The following is a 24,830-nucleotide window of genomic DNA, read 5'->3' as shown; positions in this document are numbered from 1 at the left end:
GGATGGGAAAAAGCACCAAGGACACTAGGAAACATTGATGGGCCAAGTGAAACCGAAAACCTGAATTTGCCTTGGCACCAATCGCCTTAGCTGGGTAGGAAACGATGACACACAGAATGGGAAGAGGCAAAACTTCGAGTTTTTGTTAAGCTTTTTTCTTGAAAGAAAACGGAATTCCTTCCACTGACTCAGTGCCGTTTATCCCACTCAAGAAATGAACACCAATCACCGCCCTCACGGGAGTAAAAGAGTAGAGTGTCTTCTAGAGAAGAGATGCCGGGTGGGAAGGAGTCGGTGCACTGGCCTTCTCTGAAAACTGAACGTTGACATATATGCCTCGGGGCTCGAATTCTAGACCCTCTCCCGATGGCCCCTCCTCTTTCCCAATACCTTCCAGCTGCCCCGTCGGGTCCCAGGCCGGTCTACTTCTTTTCCTGCTCCGCCCCCTAAAACTCGCGTGCTTTTCCTCCACGTGGTTCTCTGTGTACATCCGTCGCCTGGGAGACCCTCGCCGGGCGGGGCTCTAATGACGCCACAATAAGAACAAGCCAATGACCATGACGCGTCTCAGTGACGCGAGACGCGGGGTGTGGCCTCGCAGGCCCGGGCGCAATGAGGCGGCTGCCCGCTGGGTGGCGCCGATTTCCCGGGGAGGTCCTTTCTGGGCCCCCGGCGGAGGTGGGGGAGAGGCGGGCAGGAGCCGAGGCCAGAGAGCCCTCTGCGTCAGCTGCTGCTCGCTGCGCCGCGCCAGTACCAGCCCGGACTCACCCGCAGCTCCATGCTCGTGCCCGGCTCCACTCGTCCATCCTCGGAGAAGAGGCAGGTACGTGCCACCTGTCGGAGACAGGAGCGGGGGATACGGAGGTCAGTGTGGTTTGAGGATCAGAAAGTGAGGTGTCAACGTCAGCCTGGGCAGAATGGACACTGGAAATATAGGACGAGGGCCAGCTGCGCCGAGGAGCGCCAGCTGTGGATGCCAGTTGTGTGAGGGGGCCTGCCAGCTGACAGCCCAGGGTGCCAGGAGGAGCCATCTGTGCGCTGATCAGTGTGTTCTAAGGAAATGCAGCTTCGGCAGGTCCGGGGTCGCTGTGCCTTGTGTTGCATTGGACCTGAGAGTGATGCCTGGACACTGACAACCCCCTGCCCATGTGTGCGTGCACCTCACTGATTCCCTCCTCTGAAAGTAGGGGGGGGGGGCGGGAGGGAGGTTGTCTTTGGTCAGTTTGCCAAATGAGATGGAGGGCGGGGGAGGGCAGCAGTTAAGTGGAAAAGATTTTCCCACCAATCCCAAACCCGGAAAGAGGCATCTTTGAAATTCTCACCAATCCCAAAACCAGTAGTAGGAATGGGTGCTCAGAAGCAAAGTAACTTGGACCTAACAGCCCAGGGAAGCCCTCCCAACCCGTTCTAGCCGTCCTCTGAGAGTGAACTGACCTGGCTGCTCTTAGAGTGGGACTAGTTGGAGATTGTGGTGATGCTCATCTCCCCAGTCAATAAAAGAGAGAGAACTGGAATACAAGCCCAGGTCTAGACGTCCATTATAAGAGTTTGGACTGAAAACCTGAAAGTTGGTCCCATCTGCCTCCTCCTCTCTGTGTGCCCTTGAGCAAGCTGCCTTTCACCTCCAGGTCTATTCCAAAACTAAAGAAGTTGGACTAGCACCAAGGCTTCCCTCCAAGTCAGACCCCCAAAAGTGGAGGAAAGAAGAGTTGGTTGGGCTGGGGGTGGGGCATCCCCCACTCTTTTGATGCTGTAGATGCATGCCAAAGTAGAGTCGGAATGAGGACTGGAATGGAGGCCGGGGACAAGGGCGTCCTCTGAAGTGCATCACAGGACCCGCGCTGAGTCAGTAGCCTGAGACAGGGTGGAGGCCCTGCCATGGGTCCTCCCAGTCCTCTGGGAGAGCCATCAAGACACAGGAGAGACAGACGGGAAGCAGAAGAGAGCACCAAGGCCCAAGAGGTTAAGAATCCTGTGCCCCTGCCCAGCCCTGCTCTGCAGCCTGGCAATCCTGAGCATTCCTACAGGTAGAGTGGAACCAGCCCAGAGGGGCTGGACTTTTTCCTAGTAGCCTGGGGGAAGCTGTACTTGCTATATTTTTAGGTGAAGGGGAGCACAGATGGGCCTAGCCCTTCTCTGCTGGGTGGGCTGGTCACCGGGAATATGGCCAAACTCATTTGCCCTTGTTGGTGATGGGACATGGACCAGCTCAGAAAACCATGGGCTGTTTACTCTGGCGTGAGCACTCTGGAGGGGTAGCCTAGAGGCCCTTTCTTTCCTTGGAAGGTTGACCTGGGAGGTGCTACTGTAAATACCACCATTAATTATAATAAGTGGAAGTATTCAATAAGATAATAGTTATCATTTATTGAACATTTACTATGTGCCAGGAAATTTACAAGTATCATTTCATTTAATCCTCATAACCATAAGATATGGTATTATTTTATAATTTACTCCTGTTATACAGGTTAAATAAGGGTCAGGCAGTGAATCTTGTCCAGTGTCTGTGAGCCAATAAATAGAAAGAACTGGAATACAAGCTCGGGTCTAGAAGTCCATTATAAGAGTTTGGATTGAAAACCTGAGAGCTGGGACTATCTGCCTCCCGCTCTGTGTGCCCTTGAGCAAGCTGCCTTTCACCTCTAGGTCCATTCCAAAAGTAAAGGAGTTGAACTAGCACTGAGGCTTCTTCTGGGGTTCTCACCTCCTTCTCCAGACTTTTCCCTCGGTTCCACCCCCTCCCTTAACCCTCTTTCATATTGTTTCCCCTTGAATGCCCCTTCTGTTCCACTCCAAAATACCCCCTTCAAAGTGTTCTCATGGGATCTCCTTGCCTGGCACTGGCCCATCGGGACAGGCCCCGGAGGGAGGGCTTGCCACTGCCCCTTTAAATCTCCCCGGGTTTGGAATGCAAGTGAGTTGAGCTAGCCATCTCTGTGAGGTCAGATAAGATACTATATATATCAGAGCGTAACCTGAGCTCCGGATTACCGGGCCCCAAGTCAGACTCCAGCCTCTGGGCTCTCTACTGTGCGCCCTGCCCTGCTGGGGAAGAAGCCCCCAAATCCCATCCAGTGCCCCTGGACACAGGTCAGTAGCTGCCCCTTTACTATCTGAGCTTCACGAGGCCACTGCCCAGAGAGCCTGGGACTGTCTGTCTGGGGGAGCATGTGAGGGGCTGACCACAGGGCCTGGTGGGTATTATGGGCAAAACCAAAAGCTTGGAGACCCAGGACAGAGAGAAAATGGAGCCCTAGAGGAGAGTGGGGGGAAACTGGGACAGGCCCTGGGGAAGAGAAACCAGGAGAGTGTGGTTCAAAAAGCGTTTTTAAGTATACCAGTATTGCCTAGGGGTCTAGTTCTTTGCCTTTTCTTGGAAATATAGAGACACCCACCCTCTCCCAACCATCACAAAGCACCCTATAAGGACACTGCCCTGGGCCCACCGACCAGTAAGGATTCTCATGCTCATCTCCAATCTCTATTTTACCTCTCTGTCCCTCTCTCCCAGTATTTGGGCAACTTCTGGGAGCAAGAGAGATAGAGATGAGCCCAAATTCCCTTTGCTGACCCCTTGCCAAGGCATGCAAGCCCACCGGCACTAAAAATCATTAGGCACGATTGGGTGGGTTGCTGGCTGCCAGCCTCTGAGAGATAGAGTCGCTAATGATAGACTGGAGGACAGGGGGTAGGCTGAGACTCCCAGGGTCAGAGAGGTGATCCTGGACCATACAAGCACACACATCCCCTTCCCCAGTCTTCACTCTACCTGCATCCCCCACACCTGCCAGCATATCCCTTGTCCCAGGAGTTGACACTTGCACACAAGCAGTTAAGAGTGAGGGTGAGAGATGGTTGCGGAAAGGAGACAAGATGCTCTCAGCCCACTTTACCCTTCAAGGTCAGCATGTCGGCAGTGCCTCATTCCAATGTTGTTAGCCAGTGGCTTTGGGAAGCTCTGAGATCACCACTGTGGAGGTTCCCAAGCACCTGGCGGGACTAGCTGGGACTCCCCACTCAACTGTGCTGGACTCCTGGGCTGTAGGGAGGAACTGAACTCTGTTGAGGTGTGCCTCTGAACCCCAGTGAGGGGCTTTCTATCCAGGCAGTGGCCAGGCCACAGAAGCTGGCTGCCTTCACTCCAGAAAGCAGAGCAGATCTAGGCAGAGAGGGGCCACTCATATGGTGAGATGTGGGGCATTACCCATCCCCTACCCTGGGGGCCAGGAGTGCCTAGGATTCCTGGGGAGCAAGTTGCTTCCCTGGCCTGGCAGGTTAGGGAGCCCTCACGTGAGCAACAGGAAATGACACTGACTGACGCAAGGGGGTTGTCTGCCCCAGAGGGACTGGGTTCATTTTAACCCCTTACTCATGGGAGCTGGGTACCCTGGGGAGTGGGCTGAGCTGTGGCCAGGGAAGGAAGCTGGGGGCATATCCAGACCAGGCCTTGGGCCAAGGACTCTGGTGGATTTAGATGTTGGTGCCTGGGGACATGAAGAAGCTTGGCACTGTGGGTGAAATGGAGGCCGCCTGGACCATCTACCCACCCATCAGTATAGTACTAGGGGCTCAGGTTGCGCCTGGCTTCACTTTCATTCTCCCGCCTGCAGTGGAAACTTGCCATGTTGTTGCCTGGATGGCACCTGGTTCCCCTCACCCCGCACCACAGGTTCCCACACTGCACCAGCTCAAGGAAGGGCCAGGCAAGTGTAAAGTGGGGGTCTGGGCTTCAGGGTGACTGTCAGTGGACAGAGCCCAGGTCCCTGTCAAGCTCTGCCACTGCTTCCAGCATGATGTTGGGAAATCCCCATCACTGCTGCTAGCCCTGGTGTCCTCATCCGCAAATGGTCATAACAACAGCACCTGCTGCTTGGGGCCATTGCGTGGATTAAGTGAGTTAATATACCATGTCCCAGAAGTCTCAGTACAATGCGAAGCTTTAATAACTTCAGAAATATGAATGCTAAACACTTCATTGGAATGTTTCATTATTTATGCTTCTTGTCTGCTTATTCTGTTAGATTTGAATAAACTTATTTTAATGCCTATTTAATATAAACATGAAAAACTTTCAAATGATGTCAGTAATTCTTCCAAAATAATTAAAGCTTCAGACTGCACTGGCTTTTGGGAACCCTCCACATGAAAACATGCTGGAGCACTGGGCACCTGGAAGAGGCAGCTGAGTGTTGGAGTTAAGGATGCTGAGAAGATGATGGCCCCAGTGCTCGAATGTCCTTTCAGGAAGCTGAGTGGCCAGGTGCAGAGGAACATAGCTGCATCTCCCCAGACTGGGGCGTGAGCTAAGCCCTGGGGAACTCTGTGTGACAGGGGAGAATCAGGCACTCCGTGAAGATGGCAAGGAGGAGGAGCTGGGCAGGTGAACTGCCCCTGTGTCTAAGGTAGAAAGGTGGCAGACACCTGGGGAGGCTCCGCCCGGAGCCACATGCCTGTACTTGCCAGTTCACGGTAAACAGCAAAGACAGCCCAGGCAACAGGGGCCCCAGACTGGACAGGGAGAGGGCGGGGAACACAGCCAATGGGCTTGCCTCCTACTGCCCCATGAAAGGGCCATTCAGTTCCAACGGTTCCTGTGGCAACAGGGAGACTCGCAGCCATGTGAGTGCCCGTCCTGTCCCTGTCTTACGCAGCAAGGCCACGGTCAGGGCCCCAGCCGCGCTCCTGCCTGTGGTGCATTCTGTAGTCTCTAGGAACAGCCTGGTCAGGTAATACCAAGGGACGCCAACCCAAGCTGTCTGCTCACCTGGAAGGTGCTGGGACTTTTCAAAAGAGTGAAAAGGATGGGGGAGGGGAGAGGCATGCTCAAAGCCTCAGCCCAGTAGGGCCTCTCCCCAGACATAGGAACTGTTAAGTCAGCTGTCAGCGCTAAGAGGCAGCTTCCAGGGGGTTGTTAGTGATGGCATGACACCCCAGGGCTGCTGCAGGGAGGGGAGGTCTGCCAGATTGGAAGGGGGAATTTAGGAACCTTCCTGAGATTCTGTGAGCCAGAAGGTGTGGCTCCACCTCCAGCCCCCAGCCTCCCTCCCCACCCACCCCAGGCTCCTTGTGGTCAGTCCCAGAGGCTGTCTGTCCCTGTCCTGTCTGCTGTACCTTGTTTGGCCCCAGCACTTCTGCGTCATCAGCAGGGCTAGGAGAGGTCACGAGCTTGGGGCACTGCCTGCAGAATACCAATTCCCTGGGAGCTTCAGTGTGGGAAAGGGGGAGGGAGAGGCCTGGGGAGGAGGCATGTGCTCATGCCCTAGGAGGGGGGTGCATGTATCTGATTGGCTGCCCTGTGTCCCAGAGCCCAGCTCCTGAGACCTGTAGTCTCTTTGACTTTGAATTATTGATGGAGCTCTCCAAAGTGAAATAGAGCAGGACTTGTCCCATGCCCCCATCCCCCACCCTGTGCCTCTGTCTGGCCATCCCCCTGGCCTCCCTCAGCTTTTCTTCTCTTCCTCCTCTGCACCCCAGAAAATGGAGCAAATAGGAGGAAAGCTTATAGTTTCCCCCTCACCTACTTGAGGCCTTCCTCCAGCTACCTTTTCCTAAAAAGGGGTGAAAGTTGTGCTGGAGGTGGGAGCACAGCCGCCAAAAGAAAATACATGAAGGGTGTAGGGTCCCAGGCCAGGGCTCCTGGGTGAGGGGAGGTGGCGGGGGTGGGGGGAGACAAACAGTAAATTTGAACCAGTCCTTTTGCTTTCCAAACTGAAACTGCTGGAGATGACTGGCAGGGTCAAAGAGTCCTATTCTGGGGTGTATCCAGAAGTTGCCACCTGCTCTCATCCCTGCTCCTATCCCAAGCCTTGCCTGCACTGACTTTCCCTGCCATGCCCTTTGAATTTGGGGTTTGGCACCAGCTCTTCTCTGCCCAAATGGGGTGGACTACTGGCCGAGGGCAGGCTGTGGGCTAGATTGTGCCCACTACCCGCTCATCTGCTCATCTCACTGGCGGCTGTGGAGGGAAGACAGGCGCCTGGGGCTGAGGTCAGAGGCTGGCCAGGCCAGGAGACAGCCAGTCCTGACATTATTATAGGCCTACAAAGGGAGGAGCCAGGCTGCCTGGCAGGGGCTGGGACAGAGATAATAACAACTGTCATTGTTGAGGCTTTCACATGTTATTATCTCATTTATTCCTCGCAACAAGCCTGTGAGGTAGGGACCATGATGATAATGATTATACTCCTTTTACAGGGAGAGAAGTTGGGGCTTGGAGACTAGTGCCAAAAAACCCAGCTAGTCAGTCAGAGAGAGAGTCAAAACCAGCCCCTGCAAACACTACTGAGAGTCCTGGTTGGTTCTTCCCCACACACATGCACACAACCCCAGGGACACCCCACCCCCACCCCATCATGGTCCTCAAAGAAAGGGGCTGGATTCCAGTCTAGTCTGTGAGCCATCCCACTAGTGTATGGTCTTAGGCAAACCAGCATTACTTTTCTTCTCTGTACAGTAGAGACATTCTAATGAATGACCCTGTAGTCCCCACTCCTCAATTCAGAGATTCTGTGCCACCCTCATAAGATGCACCCCAGCTCTAAGGAGTAGGGGTGCCCAGGGGGAGATTCCTGCAGTGCAAGATTTTGGCCTCAAGGGGGCCCCCTTTGCACAAGTCAGCACTCTGAGCTGTTTGGAAATGGATGGTGGTAGGGCCGCAGGGCCCTGATTCCACTTAGAACAAAAGGCTATCTATGATGAATTTCCAGGGAAGAACTCTGGGATGGGGTCTGGAGACAAGTCAAGTCCACTGCTGACATGCTCACTCACACTGACCTTCCCTATGAGACTCTTTTTCCTCACCAGGGAGCTGACCAAATGGACCTTGAGTCATTTCGGGTCAGACAGTATGTAATTCTAAAAAGACTCCTGGTTGGCCCATAAGTCAGATTTGCTGACTTATCGGCTAAGAGGTCTTAGCTCTTGAAATGTCCAGCATTTTCAGTTCATAGGGTAAGGGCCATGGTGTCTCCCCAACTCAGGAGTTTCTGCAGAGGCTGAGAGGTAGTAGAGAGGATTTGGGTTGGAATATAATGACACGTGGCTTGGGGGCTGCAGAGATGAAACTGATTGCCCTGATGCTTTATAAAGGCCAGGCCATCTCTCGTGCTCTCGTGAGGTGTCACTGGACCGGTATGTGCCAGCCTGGTACAGATGCACATGTACATGTCTGGATATACAGGCAGAGGTGTTTTTCTCAACAATGGGCCAGCCTCTGGCTGGAAATGGATCCTGTGATCCCTGACTGCAATCTCAGGTTTGGCCAGCTGGGTATAGAGAGCAGGTACAGTGGGAGCCTGGCGCCTGGCAAGGCCCTTTGACAACTGCTTTCCTTGTCTTTCAGCCCATGAGGCTCCCAGTCCCCACTGAGTGCTGCCCTGAAGGATGTCCCAGCTCTCCTCCACCCTGAAGCGCTACACAGAATCGGCCCGCTACACAGATGCCCCTTACGCCAAATCAGGCTATGGCACCTACACTCCCTCTTCCTACGGGGCCAACCTGGCTGCCTCCTTCCTGGAGAAGGAGAAGCTTGGTTTCAAGCCAGGCCCCCCGACCAGCTTCCTCACCCGTCCCCGTACCTATGGCCCTTCCTCAATCCTGGACTATGACAGGGGCCGCCCCCTGCTGAGACCTGACATCAACGGGGGTGGTAGGCGGGCAGAGAGCCAGACTCGGGGCACTGAGCGGCCTTCAGGGAATGGACTCAGCGGGGGCAGTGGATTCCCTTATGGAGTGACCAGCAACTCCCCCAGCTACCTGCCCATGAGTGCCCGCGACCAGGTGGTAACCCTGACCCAGAAGAAGTCGAACAGTCAATCAGACCTAGCCCGGGATTTCTCCAGCCTCCGGACCTCAGATAGCTACCGGATAGACCCGGGGAACCTGGGCCGCATCCCCATGCTGGCCCGCACTCGCAAGGAGCTGTGTGCCCTGCAAGGGCTCTACCAGGCAGCCAGCCGCTCCGAGTACCTGGCCGACTACCTGGAGAACTATGGTCGCAAAGGCAGCGCACCTCAGGTGCCCACCCAAGCCCCTCCCTCACGAGTCCCTGAAATCCTCAGTCCCACCTATCGACCCAGTGGCCGTTACACTCTGTGGGAGAAGGGCAAGGGCCAGGCCCCTGGGCCCAGCCGCTCCAGCTCCCCAGGGCGAGACACCATGGTGAGTTTGCCCCCTGGGGACTGGGTGATGGGCTGGGGAGGCAGACCCTGATATAGAAGAGCCAGATTGAGGTGATCAGAGGCAGAAGTTTACTTCCCAAACCTCCACGGCAGCTTCTCTTGCAGTCCTAGTGGAGACAAGGGACATCATCTCGGCAGGCCTGGTGGCCTTGTGGCTTGGCATGTGGTTTGGTACATGGCTAAGGGCTCTCCCGCTCTCCCTAGGAAAACCACTTCAGGACCTGTACCCTCAACGATGGTCCAGCAGTGCTCCCGGAAATGCTCAACTACCCCCTCATACACTGCAACTCTTACCCTGTCCTTTTCCACCCAACACACCAGTGTCCCCTGCAGGCCCTACCCCATCCTGGACTGGCTGCTGAGGCCCCCAGACCACCAGTGTTCCCTGTGGTAAGAGAGGCCTCTGATGTGGCTTCATCCCTCTTTCTGTTCAGGCTTTTGCTCCTAGTTCAGAGACCCAGCTTAATACCTGGGCCTAAGATATCAGGGGAAGAGGACATCAGTGTCTCCTCTGATTGGCTCTAATTGGCTGAGGACAGGGTGTCTGGAGGGCAGTAATTGTGTCTTTGGAGAAAATGGTAGAGAAATTTTAGGCTGGGGCTTTGAACTCAATATCTTCATATTTAAGCTCTGCCTGGGCTGGAATGAGGGAAGAGGCTTTGTTGGAGACTGAGCAAGAGCTGTTTTGAATCCGTGAACACACCTCTCTGGGGACATGGCTACATTTCAGTAGTTATTAGTGTACGCACTAGGTGTCAAGTGCTCAGGTGATGGGGACAAAATCATACATAGACCCTTCACCTTGTGTCTAAGACAGCACAGAGCTCAGCAGACCTGCTGATTAAATGGCTGGCTGGATGGCTGGCTGGCTGGATGGATGGATGGATGGATGGATGGATGGATGGATGGATATGACATTCTGATGGGTGGGTGGGTGGATGGGTGGTTTGGTGGGTGGATGAGTGGGTAGATGGGTAAAAGAATGATAGATTAATGGATGGATGGACACAGAGACAGATGGACAGGCAAGCGTATGTTCTAGAGTTGGGTGTTATGTCTCCTTTATTACCCTATATAATCTTCCTTACTCATAGATCATGTGCCTTTTGGAAACAATGGCTCTGCCACAGCAAGAAGTGCTGCTTAGGGGGCTTGTCCAGACAAATAGAGCAAGGATGCAGGATATGGGTGGGGTTCTGGTTTATAGAAGCTTATCTAACTGAAGGTCTTGCGAGGACAACTTTGATAACATTACTTAAAGTGTCTCGGTCTTTCTGGGCTATCTGTGAAATGCTATGGAAGATACAAAAGTTGGTGCCTCCCAGAACATTCAGATCCTGACAAGGCAGCATTGGCTACATAAGAGGTCTAGTATCAAAGAGGAGTGGGAGATGACAGAGCTGGCCTGGGAGAGAATATGTGCTCTTGCAGGGACATGTACTTGGATTGGAGAGTCATTGACTTGGACATGTCAGGTGTTTTTCATCTTGGGGGCTATTAGAGAGCAGCTTTCAGTGGCAGGGCTTGGAGCCTAGAGGTCTCCTAGGACTCCCCACTCTGCTGAGAAGATTCATTATGATATGCAGTGTTCCTCAAAGTGGGGTCATGGGCTGCTATCATCAGAATCACTTGCAGAACTCAACAATTCAGGGACCAAGGCTCTACCCAGATCCACTGAATCAGACTTTCTAAGCATACTGCCTAGGAATCTACCATTTTCACAAGCTCTTCATGTTATCTTTAAGCACACTTAGATTTGAAAAACCTCCTCTCTACAGATTAAATTGCAGATTGCCCCCCCCACCCTGGCTCCAATCAGGAGAGAGCAGAGTCTCCTCCTTTACTGGGACTCAGTCTCCTTCCCACACAGGCATATCCCAAACCTCCCTGGAGTCAGCTGCCCTCTACCCCCACCCAAGGGTCAGTGAGAGGGGAGTTTTAAGAGAGGACATCAGAGGGTGGCAGTTTGCCCTGGAGTAAATTCAGCAGCCCTAACATCCCTCCTTCCCATTCAGAAACAATCCCCAACACTCTTAAGTTGTTCAGTTACCCCTACGATCAAGCTTGTGCTCAGGAAGATCCTGCCAACCAGGGAAGGCCTCTACTGGGTCAGTCTCATCACCCTCAATCTCCTCACATCTCTCACCCTCACCTCCTAGAGCTGACACTACCTTGTTGAGATGGGAGCAACCCTGCTCATGGGGCCAGGACCACTTCTTTCTAAAACCAGCTCCAGGTTCCCTTCAGATCTCTCTTTGGGAACTGGGGGATCTTACCTTCCCATGCATTCACTTAAGGCATTTGACTTACTTAGCAGCATGCCCTCAAAGGTGTTCCTTAACTTCTGAACCTGTGTCCTCTGTAAAATTAGAGTGATCATGGGTTATCATGAGGAATAAGAGGCTGTGTGTAAAAGTGCCTGGCACACAGTAGGTGTTCAATAAATGTTAGTCCTCCACACACCCTTCCAGTACCCTATCAGTACTTTGGGAAGCAAGACATGTGCGAACCATGGTCCCTGCATGCATGATTAACTTGGGAAAATAAGTTCTTAAGTCACTGCAATAGAAGGCAGCCCTGGGTGTGTCTAAGTGTGCTAGGTGGTGGGAAAGGGAAAGGTCATCCAGGACTGAGATGGGCTGCCTCTTAACCTTGAACACCTCACAGCTGTATCCTCATCTGTAAAAAGGGATGGCCATGCCTGCCCTGCCCGTTTCATAGGGGCATCATAAGGCTCAAAGCAAATAACGGATGTGGAGGAATCTGACAGCAGTAAAATGCTATGGAAGACCTGGCTTAAACTGTAGAGGGGAAAGGAGAGGATAGAAAAGGAGTATCTGGTAGCTAAAGAAGCAGGGAGGGTACCACCTTTGGGAGGAACAAAGATGAGAAAGTACATCCTGTGGCTGTGTCCAGGGTAATCTGAAGCTTCTGGGTCCCCTTGGGGCAGCCCTGGCCCTGGGGGCTCTCAGGGTAGCTGACTTAAACAACAGCTGGCATTCATAAAGGGAGGTCAAAAACAGGGAGTAGAATAATTCTAACCAGAATCATTCCCCTCCTTATCAGTAACAGCAAACATGAACTTGGAATATTGTAGATCAGCTGAGCTTGAGTAAAGAACTGGTGCATGTGAGGTACTTTGAATACCCCCTTCCATGAGTGCAAAAGCACCAACAAAATGCCAGTTCATGCAGGTGCAGCTCAAATGAGGGCAGAGCAAGGCTCCACCTTCTGTTTAAAATAGAGACAGATTGGAGATGAGGGACACGATGGTTCCGAACTGATTTTAAAATAAAAATAAAGCTTTCACTACCTCCAGTGGGGATGCCAAGCCAACCCAGGTGGGTTGGCCCTGCAGAGAGCCAGAAGCCCAAATACCCAACCCAGTCATGTCCCCCCTCCACCCCGCCTCTCCTATTCCCTGGGTCTATGGGAGGACAAGCTGTTCCCACTGAGCCCTGCCAGGGCTGCGCTTTAACCCTACAATCCATCCTAATCCTCCTCCACTCCACCCCCTCCAGCTGCTCCCTCCCCAGCCTGGCATTCTGCCCACCAGTTTCAGCCCTGCCCTCAGCCTGCCCTGCCCTGCCCTGCCCAGGCCACCCTCTCCTGTCCCCAAGAAGAGCTGGGGTTGGCCCAGGGCCTTGCAGAATGCAGTCACCAGGCTGGGCACCTGCTACTCACATGCGGAGCGAGGGACTGAGGCTCAGAGCCAATCCTCCCCACATACGACTCTTCCACACCCTTGCCCTCATCTCTGGGACCTGTTTCTAGAAGCAGAAGATCTGGGAACCTAGAGTACCTGAGTCCTATTTGCCATTGGGGCTGCTGACTCATCTCCCCAAGCCCTGGGTTCCAGCTGTTCAGTGACAGGGAGATTATATAAGCCAAGGTCATGTGATTTTCCTCTTGGGTGGGACTTTGGACTGGACTGTTGCCCTACAGTGAGCTGAGGGAGGGGACGAAGGGGTGGGAGGAGGCATTTACTTCAAAGAAAAAAAGTTGAGGATGGCAAGAGCTGCCCTAGAACTCCTGAGTGAGTGGTGGTGTGACCTTCTTCTCTGGTCCCTTGCCTGCTGTTTACTCAGTCTCGCTGAACTGCATCCCTGCTGTCTTGTTGGTCCAGCTTGGCAGCCTGAGACCCTGAGGCCTACCTGCACCCACTCAGTTACTCTCAGCAGGTTGGGCTTCCTGAGGGTTTGAGTCTGTGCTGACAGCATGGGATGGTCAACTCAGAGACCTCCAGCCAGAGGGGCCCAGGGCCAGCACCAGTACTAGCTTCAGAGAAGAAAGTACTGTTGGTTTGTGGTTTGCGGTTAGTCAGCAAGACACGGATGAGTCCATCCCCTGGAGACCAGCTGTGGGCTGAGACCTACCTGGCAGGTGGCTTTGGTGCTGCCCTCACTCATGCTTAGTTTCTCAATCAGTGCCCAGTCCCATTCTCCCTGCCTCCTCCGCCACCCCCACTCCAGGATGTCTTAATGAGTTAATGTGGTGCTGGGGTGGGGCTCAGTAATGCAGAAGTTAATCCAAGCCTGGCAAAATGTTCCCTGCCTGTGGGGGAGCCGCTTCACTGACCATCGGCTGCAGAAATGAACATCATGTTCAGGGCCCAGCATGGCACACATGGCCCCCTGCACCCTCTCACCTCAATGCATACATAAAAACTGGTGCCCTGGACAAGAATAAGCAAGAGAGGGAAGTGTGTGGGCCTCTGGAATCCAGCTGATTCAGGTCAGACTGCCCTCGGGCTCAAAGGAGGCCTTAGCTTCTGGCCTGTTGGGGTCCCAGTGAGCTTCCTACACTAGGATGCACTGACCTGCCCTCCCCAAGAGCATTTGTGAGCCCAAAGCCCTGATGCTGACAAGGACTCTGAAGCTCTGCCCTTCTATCGCAGACTCCTGCCATCCGCAAGTCAGGCCACCAGTCTGTCTGTTCATGAAGGTAACAGCCAAGCAACTAGCCTTGAGGCACTCGCCTGGGCTTGGGCCTGGGCCTGGGCTGTTTCCAAACCCTGTACCCTGCTTCCCCTTAACGCCAAGGAAGCAGGAGACTCAGTCCCTGCTCTTGCAGAGTTAATCCTGACTTTAATTTATTTATACTCCATCCATACCAGGAAGGATTTGAGGTGAAGAAAATTACGTATCCTACAGGGGAGTGCAGGCTCTGAGGAATGGCAGGCGCAGGCCACAGGAATGGGCCTGCTCAGGTTAGCTGTGTGCCTCAGGTAGGGTCACAGAGCCACAGCCAGATTCAGATCCTAGATGACAACCTCCTTGACCCATCCCACTTAAGAAATGGCACTGAGGAGAAAGGGTCTCACAAGGGCTTGGCTGGTTGAGAAATGAGCCACAGTTCTCTCTGCCAGTTGTGTCTTGCAGCTGTCTGACCTGCTGGACAAGATGTCACCCCTGCGTGAATTCCATCCCCTTACCCCAGACTTCTCAAAGAGCACCCATACAGGAGCTTTCCTATCTGGGCCTCCCTACTGCTAGCGGTGGCCCTGACCTGCATTCCAGGAAAAAGGGAGAGCGCGGGCTGGCAGAACACCATGCTGTCCTGGGTTGGGAAGCCCATGTGGCTGGCCCAAGTCTTGGGGAGACAGGCCGCATACTGTAGTAGCAAGTGAGCACCCACTGGACCTCTACTCCAAAACACATTGATTCCATATGCAAAACCAGACTCGCTCCACCTTCTGGGGCTCAGTGCAGAGTCTGGTTTGGCCCCCAATGGAGATGAGCTCACCGCTTACTAAGCACCCACTAAGAGAACTCACAACCCTTCCCTGAAGGTTTCAGTGTGACGGTCCAATCAACACATACCACACAGCACCTAAGAATCCTTCCAGACAATTATAAAACAAAGATAAATATATTAAGATAAATTAATACAGTGTAAACTGGGGGCTGAGAGTATGCAGTAATGGGGTGTTTGGAGCTGGGTGGACTTAATTAGCGAAGGCTTTGTGGAAAATGCAAGTTTTGAGCACAGTTGATAGCAGGTAATTGGTAGAGCGTGGGAACGGCATTCCAGAATTTCCTAGTACTTGTTAAAGGCCTGGGTTTTGCTGCAAGGCCGTCCTGGGTTCACGTCCCCACGCTGTCCTAGCACTCTCAGCGGGACACATGTGACTTGCTTTGTGGTCCCAACAAGTTATCTGACCTCTCAGGGCGTAAGGCCTTCAGGGCTTAAGGTCCTTTCCCTATAAAACAGAGGTAAGAGTTACTACATCATTGTGCCATTATGGGAGTTAAGTGGATAATATATGTGTATGCAGCACTTAGCCAGTGCCTGGCACTTAATAAGTACTTAACCATTGGCAGTTTTGTTTAAGTGGAAGAAGGCAAGTGCTGAAGCAGAGAAATATGAGTAGGCTGGCTGGCTGGCACGGGTTTCAGAGAAGGTGGGTGATGACAATGGAAGGAACCTATGGTCAGAGAGCCTCAGGGGTCCCTGCCCCTGAGGGGTCCCTGCTTCCTGATTGGATGCAAGATTCAGGTGTTCTCAGTGTTTCAGGGCAGAGGAGTGATGAGATCCAATACAGGTGCAGCTTCCGGACAGGAAGGACCTATTGGAAAGGGTGTGACGAGAAAGAAGGAAGTGTGGGAAAAGGGGGTGGTTGTAGTTTGTCCAGGTTACATCACTGGGGGAAGACAGCGACTGTGGAGATACCCCTCCCAACCAGGACGCCCTCGCTTGTCACCAAGCGGGAGGCGCTGCCTCTCCCCGCCCCAGTCACCCAGCAGCACTGGCGGAACGCACCGGGGCAAGATCTGTGCTTTGCTCTCAATAGCACAAAATTGCTGTTTGTGGGTGGCCGAGGGTACAGCCGTGCATGTGTCCCCGACGCATCCCCAAGTGGCTGTGGTCGTGTGTGCAGTGCGCGTGTACATGTGGGGATGAGCACGCCAAGAAGAACAGAAGGAGGCCACAGATGAGTAACAGCACACGCTGCTGCCTCTGAGTATTTTTAAAAGCTAAAAATACTGGCTAAAAATAGCCTGCAGGCTCCAAACAAGACACTTTCTCTAGGCAGATTCTGTGTGGGTCCCTGATAGGTGAGGGGGGGTGGAGCATCCGAAATAAAAGGCAAAGACCTCAGAGCTGCAAGCACTGCTGGCAGCAGGGTCAGGGGAGCACAAGCCCCCCCCCAACCAGCTGAGCCCCCATTTCTCCAACCCTGGTGTTATTTCCTCCTCACCTCCCCGAAACAAATCAAAATGTAAGAGTCTGTGAGAGATGGAGTTGGGTAGAAGAGGTCAGAAAAGGTTCCTCCTTGTGGTCAAAACAGGACGGGGACCTATTGTACCTCATCAAACAGAAGCGCGGCCGCTCCTGACCAGGCGCCCAGCGCAGCGGCGGGCGGCGGGGCGCGTCCCGGGGCGGCGGGTTCTCTCCTCAGCCTCGCGGGCTGCGTGGACTTTGGGCCCCCAGAGGGCCGGAGCGCGCCCTGCGGGCCGCGCAGAATGTGTTCGTGCGAAGGTGCACTTTTCCCTGAGGAGAGCAGGAAAGGGAACTTTCCCCGGGTCCCCGAAATGCTCTTCGGGCCCCGAGTGAGGAACTGCGTCCCGCGTGGGGGAGGCGCCCGGGGCCCCCGCTGACGAGGACGTGTCCTCTGCGGGCCTCGCGGACAATTTCTGAGTCCGCACCCCGAGGTCGGGCCGGGGTTCCGCGTTCCCGCGCCGCCCTCCGCGGGGACCGCAGGGCCGCGCCGCCCGCGGGCCTGGCGGGGGGCGGGGGGCGGGGGGCGGGGGCTCGCTCGGGTCCGCGTGCCGGCGCCGGGGGCGGGGCGGGGCGGGGCGGGGCGGGGCGGGCGGGGGGCGGGGGGCGGGGGGCGGGGGCTCGCTCGGGTCCGCGTGCCGGCGCCGGGGGCGGGGCGGGGCGGGGCGGGCGGGGGCGGGGCCGTGTGGAGGCCCCGCCCCGTCGCTGACGTCGCGGGGCCCGAGGCCCCCGCGGGGCTGCCAGTCGGCGGGAGCGCCGGAGCCGGGCGCCGGGGCGGTTGGCGGCGTGCGCCGGGGAGGTTGAGGCGGAGGCTCGCGCGGCCGGCCCTCCGAATCGGTTACCGCCGGGCGCCGCGGACGCTGTCGCCTGGCGGCCTCGCCGGCCTGGGCGTCCGGGGAGTGGGCCCTCGCGGTGCTCCCCCGCGCCCCGCTTGCCGACGTTGGGCTTGGGGCCGAGCCCGCCGCCCGCCCCCAGCATGCGCACCTCCTACACCGTGACCCTGCCCGAGGAGCCCCCCGCCGCCCCCTTTCCCGCCCTCGCCAAGGAGCTGCGGCCGCGCTCCCCGCTCTCCCCTTCCCTGCTGCTCTCCACCTTCGTGGGGCTCCTGCTCAACAAAGCCAAGGTACGCGGGGCCCTGTTCCGGGACCCCCCACACCGAGGGCCTGGGGTGCCGCCTCCTCCCCGGGACGCCCGCTGCCACCCACCCCGGCCGCGCGCCGTCGCCAGGGGCGGGGATGGGGGCCGCATTCTGCCCAGCCCCCACCCTCCCTGCCCAGGGTCTCCCGGCAAGGAATGCCCCCTCCCCAGGTGACCTCACGCTTACGCGCGGCCCCTCCCTGGTTGAGGTCCCAGTCCCCGAGTCCCCCAGATCTTCTCCGCCCTCCCTCCCTGTGACCCCGGCACCAGGTGGCTCTGAATTCCTGGCACCTATCAGGACAGGTGCAGGAAAGCGTAACCTTGACTAGTTCTCGCGCTAGGGCACGGCAGCACGCCGGACTCTGCGGCTGTGACTCCTCCAAGGCCAAAACCGAGCAAGAAAGGCTGGTCCGAAAGGGGCTGCCTCCCCCTCGCTGAGCCCAAAGGGTGCTCTTCCAAAGGGGTGGTCATAGGGGCGCTTCGACCCTGTGAAGGGCAGAGGAGTTGCAGAAGGGTGATAAAGGTCAACTTCCCTTTTCTCTCCAGCCCTCCCCAGTTCTAAGTGGGCGCTGGGCCCCTCAAATGAAGTATCCACCCCAGAGAAATTTTGCTGGCGATAAAGCTTGGGCACTGCCCCCTTGGGGAAGGGAGAAGGGGCCGGAGCTTGACAGCTCTTATGTAACAGCACCAGCTCCCATGTTGGCAGTGCGTGCACTGCCCCGTGCCAGAGCCACACCAGGCTTCTTGGCTGCAGCCACCACTCATGGCTGACCCTCATGGCACAGGTGAAGTAAGCAGGAAAGCCCTTTACTGGGATCTTCAGTGTGAAGACACAGACCCCAATCAGCCTTTCTGATCAGGTCCAGGGACCCTGATGTGCCCTCATTAACCCAGAGCATGCTCTTCCTGAGGCCCTGCTCCTTCGCTGGAAGGTGAATGTTGTCTGTGGTGGTGGCAGTCTACTTTGCAGAACAATTGCTTGCTACTTAGTCAAAAATTAGATTTGCTAATGGCTAATTTTAAGGAAGTTCTTGATCTAAATTCTGAACTCTTTGCACCTGAGTTCCAGCATACACACTAGAGTCATTTCCTTCTCTGCTGGTGAGAGGCTGGCTGTGCAGGGTCTCTCCCAACTTCTGTTCAAATTGCTCCCTGTCTGCCCTGAGGTAGGATTGTTTTGCCTGTAAGAAAGGTCACTCCTGGGACGTTTTGTTCCTCTCTGGAATGGAAAGTGCTGACTTTCCCTGGAGCTCCTGATTTCCTATTCATGGCAGAAGAATATCTGGCTGGGCAGAGAACAGTTCTGCTCTCCCCTCCACTACCACCCCTGACTCGTTATCCAACCATCTCCGCAAAGTGCTTAGAAATTGGCAAGTGGTTTTGAACTCAAGAAATCTTAGACAAAGGCATCAGGCCCCCCCTTAAAAAAAAAAAAATCACCTAACAGAGGGGTCTTAGCAGTGCCTTAAAGGAACCTCTCCCATCTCCCCACTTCCCAGGCCAGTAGATGGGTTAGCCCTGGATGAGCACATGTTTTTGACCCTCTCTGGGTCAACACCACAGGAGTGCCTTAGTAGAGAGATGCCTCCAGTTTTTTCATTTTCCCACCCCCGCTTGTGCTGAGTGACTGCTTTCTCAGCTGAGGCCCACTTTGGTGCCTTGACACGGTCACTAATGATAGAATTCTTTGCTTCTCTAGCCTGTTTAGACAGATGTTTGAGGCACAGGGGGTAAGAACTAATAAAGCACTGCCAAAAATAGGTGTGAGAGCGGGTATTGTGGGGAGCGGGTATTCTGTTGTGGGCAGGCTGTAACGTTTAGTTCAGAATGGGCAACATGGAAACTTCCACAGTGATTTTGTTGGACCCCCAAGTGTATCCTTCTCCAGGGCTACCTGAAAATGCTCATAGGGTCTTTGTCCAGGGAATTACCTCTGTTCCTCACTTACTGGAATGCCAAGGTTAGACTGTCAAAAAGGTGAGGTTTGAATGTGTCTTTGGAGCCACCTACAGCCAGTCCAGGCAGAGTTCTTCAAGGATGCTTATACCCTATCTGCTACCAATAGGGTTTTCTCTCTATCTGCACGTTGAAACCTGGTCCCTCTTCTGGATGTATATTCCTTCCCCTCCAGTTAGTGTCAGACCTGATAGCTGGCAAGAAGAGATCCTCTTACCTGTGAGATTGGCAAGGCAATTCCTGAGAAAAGCCCTTCTTCAGCCTGCCTCTCCCCACCCCACCCCCTTAAGCTGACAACCTCTTGGGCTTTGAGCTGCTGACAGCCTGGGAGGCTGTCAGCACACGGCATGAGTAATTTTAGCTGAGTTATTTCAGGCTCCTGTTCTGATCAGGGTTGAGCTGGCCCCACGCATGCCCCAGCCAGTGTTGCTCCAGAGTTGCCTGCTCCAGGCTCCCTCCCTGAGAGGGGGGTGGTGGCAGGCTTATCTGCACACTATCTCTTTAACCCTTTGAGCCCGAAGGTTTCCAGACTCCTTGGAGGCAGGGCTGGGATTAGCCAACAGACGAGGACAAAGCACTGAATCCTCACCGAGCACCTGTTCTCTCCAACCCCCTCACCAACCTCCACAATATAGACAAGAGCAAGAGTGGCACCCTCAGCCAGGTGCTTACCTCTCCTTGGCTGTAATCTGCCATCACAAGGATTCCCAGCCAGTGGCCAGTCAGGATGTTGAAACCTGAGCCAGGCAGGGAGGATTCTCCCAGGCTTTAATCAGTCCTCAGGAGCTGAGCTCAGCAGGAAGGAATTCCACCTGTCTCTGGCAATTCAGAATGGCAGGCTTTTTCCCAGGAGCAGATATCGGTTAACTTTTTGATGAACCTTTCAAGACCTCCTTGAAGTGCCTATTATGGCAGCTGCTTCATATATTAGGCATCTGGGGGGACCAATATATAGGTCATTTGAGATAGTTCCTGGATTGCGAGCTGAAAATTCCTGTAACAGAGGTCAAATAAGTTTCCACATATTTCCAAGGAATTCCAAGTGAATTCCTAGTCTCTAATTCTTTTTTTTTTTAAAAAAGATTTATTTATTTATGCATACAAGAGCTGGGGTACAGGCCAGAGATGCAGGGGGTGAGGGGATCCACCAGAGACAGAGTAGAGAACATAACAGGCAGATTGACTGAAATACATTGCCGAGGGGAGCAGCGGGTGAGACAGGAGAGGTCTGCTGCGCCATGTGGGGGATCGAACTCATGCTGCAGAGGCTGCGGATTGCCTCATAGTGCTGCGCTTAACCCCTTACGCCACCAGGGAGGCCCCTAGTCTCTAATTCTAATCTCTAATTCCAGTCTCAAGTATAGTAGAGAATGAAGAGTAATGTAAAGGTAAGGAGGAAAATCCATAATCAATAAAAGAAAGCAAAGCCCTGAAGAATGTTTTTGTTATATTGAGAATAACAGGCATTCCTCAGTCCTCTCTCCTACAATGTACATAGACTAAAGCTGAAGAGAGAATAAAGAGTCTGTGTGACCTGATGCTTATGGCTCCAACTGGCAGAAAGTTGTGGAGAGCCTGGCACAGGCCCAGCCTCCTGTGTGAGCCTTTGATCCCACATGTTCTTTGCTTACAGAATTCTAAGAGCGCCCAGGGTCTGGCCGGTCTTCGAAACCTTGGGAACACGGTGAGTTCTTCCCAGCCCATTTCTTTCCTGGGGCCAATCCCTACTATCCTGACTGGGATAATGTAACCAGAGCCCCTCCAGGCTCCAGCTGACTCCTACCCTGTAGGCCAGTTGGTACCTGCCTTTCCTGGCTGGTATTTTACAGAATTACTGGGCTATACCTCACCCCTACCCCAAGCAGGGGAGTTGCCCTTTTAACTGTCAGCCTAGCTACTTTCCTGGATCCTTCTCCTCAAAGACATCCATCCATTCCCACCCACTCTGTCCACCTCTATAATAAATAACCAGTTACGTCACTTGTACCAGCAGTGGGAATTTGCCTGACTTCATCCTTTCACTTAAAAAGAGGAACTTGAGGCTATAGGAAGATTCATTTCTGGGGTAGATAAACTAGAGGGCCTTTGGTACTAAGCAGAGATGCCAGACAGACGTCTCTCTTCCCTGCCTGATTGTCTGGGTTGTCTTTTGCAGTGCTTCATGAACTCTATTCTGCAGTGCCTGAGCAACACCCGGGAATTGAGAGATTATTGCCTTCAAAGGCTCTATATACGGGATCTCAGCCACAGTAGCAATGCACACACGGCCCTTATGGAAGGTGAGGAACTCCTGCTTGGACTTGGTCCTGCCTTCCCTCTGGACCATTTTCCACGCCCTGTTGCTGGAATGTACTAATTGTGTTTTACATGTTTGTTTCTCGGCTCTTTTCTGTTGGGATTGTAGTTTCAGTTTCTTAAAAAAAAGTGTCTCATCTGTCCTCCACACCCCCTCCCTACACCTTCCTTGCAATAGAGTTTGCAAAACTAATCCAGACCATATGGACTTCATCCCCCAATGATGTGGTGAGCCCATCTGAGTTCAAGACCCAGATCCAGAGATATGCACCGCGTTTCGTCGGCTATAAGTAAGGGCTTTGCAGACAGGTCCTCACCAGGTGGGTGGCAGCAAGAGCAGGTTCTTGGGACAGACTTAGTGCTCACTGTCTCCTCTTTGGACCCAGTCAGCAGGATGCTCAGGAATTTCTTCGCTTTCTTCTGGATGGACTCCACAACGAGGTCAACCGGGTCACAATGAGGCCTAAGCCCAATCCTGAGAATCTCGATCACCTTCCGTAAGTAAGAGGAGACTGCTGTGGGAAAGCAAAACGTTGTGAACTTGAGTTTTTACCTGCTACTTTGGGGGTCATGGTTTGGAGAGAATTTTGAATATAAAGAATTTAGATTGATAGACCCTTAAATTATGGTTTAGGCTCTGACCCATTTGCCTTCTTTTCTCTGGATCTCAGTGATGATGAGAAAGGGCGACAGATGTGGAGAAAATACCTAGAACGGGAAGACAGTAGGATCGGAGGTAAGAGGATGAATGGCGGGAAGGCCTGCTTTCTCAGGTAATAGTTTTTGCCTGAGAACATATGAAAAACCAGAAGAAATAGTCTCCCAGGGATCCTTCTTTCAGCCCAAAGTCCTACAAATTGAGGCAGGAGCAGTGAGAAGGGAGACCATGTGCTCACTTCCTGTGCTTGAGTATCACGTGGCCATCCTTTCCCCAGATCTCTTCGTTGGGCAGTTAAAGAGCTCCCTGACGTGTACTGATTGTGGTTACTGCTCTACAGTCTTTGATCCCTTCTGGGACCTCTCACTGCCCATTGCGAAGGTATGCACCCCTGTTGCCCCACTTTTGAAATGTCCACACTTATTCTTTGGTGTCAGTCACCTCTCACCTTTACCTTTTTCTCTCCCAGCGAGGTTATCCTGAGGTGACTTTAATGGACTGCATGAGGCTCTTCACCAAAGAGGATGTGCTTGATGGCGATGAGAAGCCAGTAAGTCTCCACTTCCATACAGGAGCACATGCCCAGGACCTCCCTGGAATGCCGCCGTCTCCAGTGATGCCACCTACTACTTACTGATTCAGCCCGTTGACTTCTCCCCCGAGTCCTTTCTAGTTCTGTTTGTCCTGTCTTTCAGACGTGCTGTCGCTGCAGAGCCAGAAAACGATGTATAAAGAAGTTCTCCATCCAGAGGTTCCCAAAGATCTTGGTGCTCCGTATCCTTCAGATCATCAGGGCAGGGACTTGCCTTTAGAAAGTGATTGATGACAAGGGGCCAAAAAGGGGGGTGGGGGGGGCGCAGAGTAGGAAAAAGAAAACCGCAAAGCCATTATTCCTTTGCTTTTCTGCTTCCTGAGAAGTACAGGGGCCTTTTAGGCTCGGTCTCCTTTATTTTGACACCATTCTTGCTGCCCTGTCTGCCCTTGACTCACATTACTACCAGATCTGAAACGGTTCTCAGAATCCAGGATACGAACCAGCAAGCTCACAACATTTGTGAATTTCCCACTAAGAGACCTGGACTTGAGAGAATTTGCCTCAGAAAACACCAGTGAGTATTTTTCAGCAAGAAGGGAAGAAACACAGCACGAGTGTCTAAGCTACAGATGGGAGGCAAAGAGGTGGAGGAAACGTGGGGGCAAGAAAGGCCTTGGGGGCTTAACCTTTGTATCCTCCTCAGACCATGCTGTTTACAACCTGTATGCTGTGTCCAATCACTCCGGAACCACCATGGGCGGCCATTATACAGCCTACTGCCGAAGCCCAGTGACAGGCGAATGGCACACTTTCAATGACTCCAGGTGAGACGGGTCTCAGGGCTGTCTCCTGTTCTCGCCCATCTGTCATGGCTGGACAGAAAAGGTCAGAACCAAAAGCCATGTAACACATAAGTCTGCTGCCCATTTGAAGAATCTTTAGAAGACTACAGAAGAGATTGGCCTTGGGTGTCCAGTAGAGAGGTAGAGACAGGCCATCACACTCCCTCAGCTACTCTGCTGTGTCCGATGGCCTCCCCATGACCAGGGCTCTGACTTTTCCCTGCTCTCTCCACAGCGTCACACCCATGTCCTCCAGCCAAGTGCGCACCAGCGACGCCTATTTGCTCTTCTATGAATTGGCTAGTCCACCCTCCCGCATGTAGCAACGAGGAGCTACATCCCTTTCTTCTCTCTACCCTGTGGTGGCCTCACACCCTAAGTTTTTTTAAAAAGACAAAAAAAAAAAAAAACCCAAAAACAAACACCTGACAAATAAGAGAAAAATAAAATAAACTAACGCTGCTGAGCCGAAGTTGCTGCAGCCTGGTCGGGGCCAGAGTGGGGAGCCAGGTGCTCCTGAGCCACGCCTGGCAAGGAAGATCGACAGGACACGGAGATGGAGACCGGAGCCAGCCCAGAGCCCCTCAGTGTCTCTTGTTTGCATTTAAGCTTGTGGTTTCTTCCTGTGTGTAATAAACAACCCCGGTCTGTGGGGAGAAGATCCTCATCCACTTGCTGCGGGCTCCAGCCCCCTGCTCCTCCTGAGAAGACAGCGCCCTCTGGAGCCTGCTGGGAGGATCGCTGCCTGAAAGCATTGGTGCCTGCGCCAGGCACCCCATCTTCACCTGGACCCTGCTCACTGGTCCAGAAGCAAGAAAACACCCATGAGCCAAGAGCCCTCTTAACGCTGCTAACTCCAGGGGGACAGATGAGGGGACATCTTTGAAAAAAGCTGTTTTTGGTTTTCAAAAGCCCAACTTTTTTTTTAATTACCATTAACTTAAGTTTTCAGACTGGAGATGCTCTCCTTCACACCTCTTCACAGCTGGGACATTGTGCTGGTA

The 24,830-nt window shown here is 53.7% G+C and overlaps 1 protein-coding gene across 5 annotated transcripts; it reads left to right on the top strand.

The window, feature by feature from the left end:
* Nucleotides 1–778: 778 nt before the first annotated feature.
* On the top strand, nt 779–24,434 carry USP2 (ubiquitin specific peptidase 2; the record flags this gene model as incomplete). Of its 5 annotated transcripts, XM_084250810.1 has the most annotated exons (13): nt 8,386–9,162; nt 9,387–9,572; nt 21,130–21,180; nt 21,652–21,775; nt 21,970–22,081; nt 22,178–22,288; nt 22,463–22,527; nt 22,727–22,830; nt 22,919–22,999; nt 23,145–23,223; nt 23,451–23,558; nt 23,688–23,808; nt 24,062–24,434. In XM_084250810.1, the coding sequence occupies 13 exons, from the start codon at nt 8,386–8,388 to the stop codon at nt 24,147–24,149; spliced, it is 2,007 nt and encodes a 668-aa protein (XP_084106936.1). In that variant the 3' UTR covers nt 24,150–24,434. The 5 variants fall into 5 exon arrangements, with proteins under 5 accessions (XP_084106940.1, XP_084106936.1, XP_084106937.1 ...); XM_084250814.1 differs by lacking the exons at nt 8,386–9,162; nt 9,387–9,572 and adding an exon at nt 779–823; XM_084250811.1 differs by lacking the exon at nt 9,387–9,572.
* Nucleotides 24,435–24,830: the final 396 nt, after the last annotated feature.

This window comes from Talpa europaea (assembly GCF_964194135.1).
Source record: "Talpa europaea genome assembly, chromosome: 12".
In the NCBI taxonomy this organism is placed as follows: domain Eukaryota; kingdom Metazoa; phylum Chordata; class Mammalia; order Eulipotyphla; family Talpidae; genus Talpa; species Talpa europaea.
The sequence above is the reverse complement of the archived record's forward strand: the minus strand, read 5'-3'. Positions and strand labels throughout refer to the sequence as shown.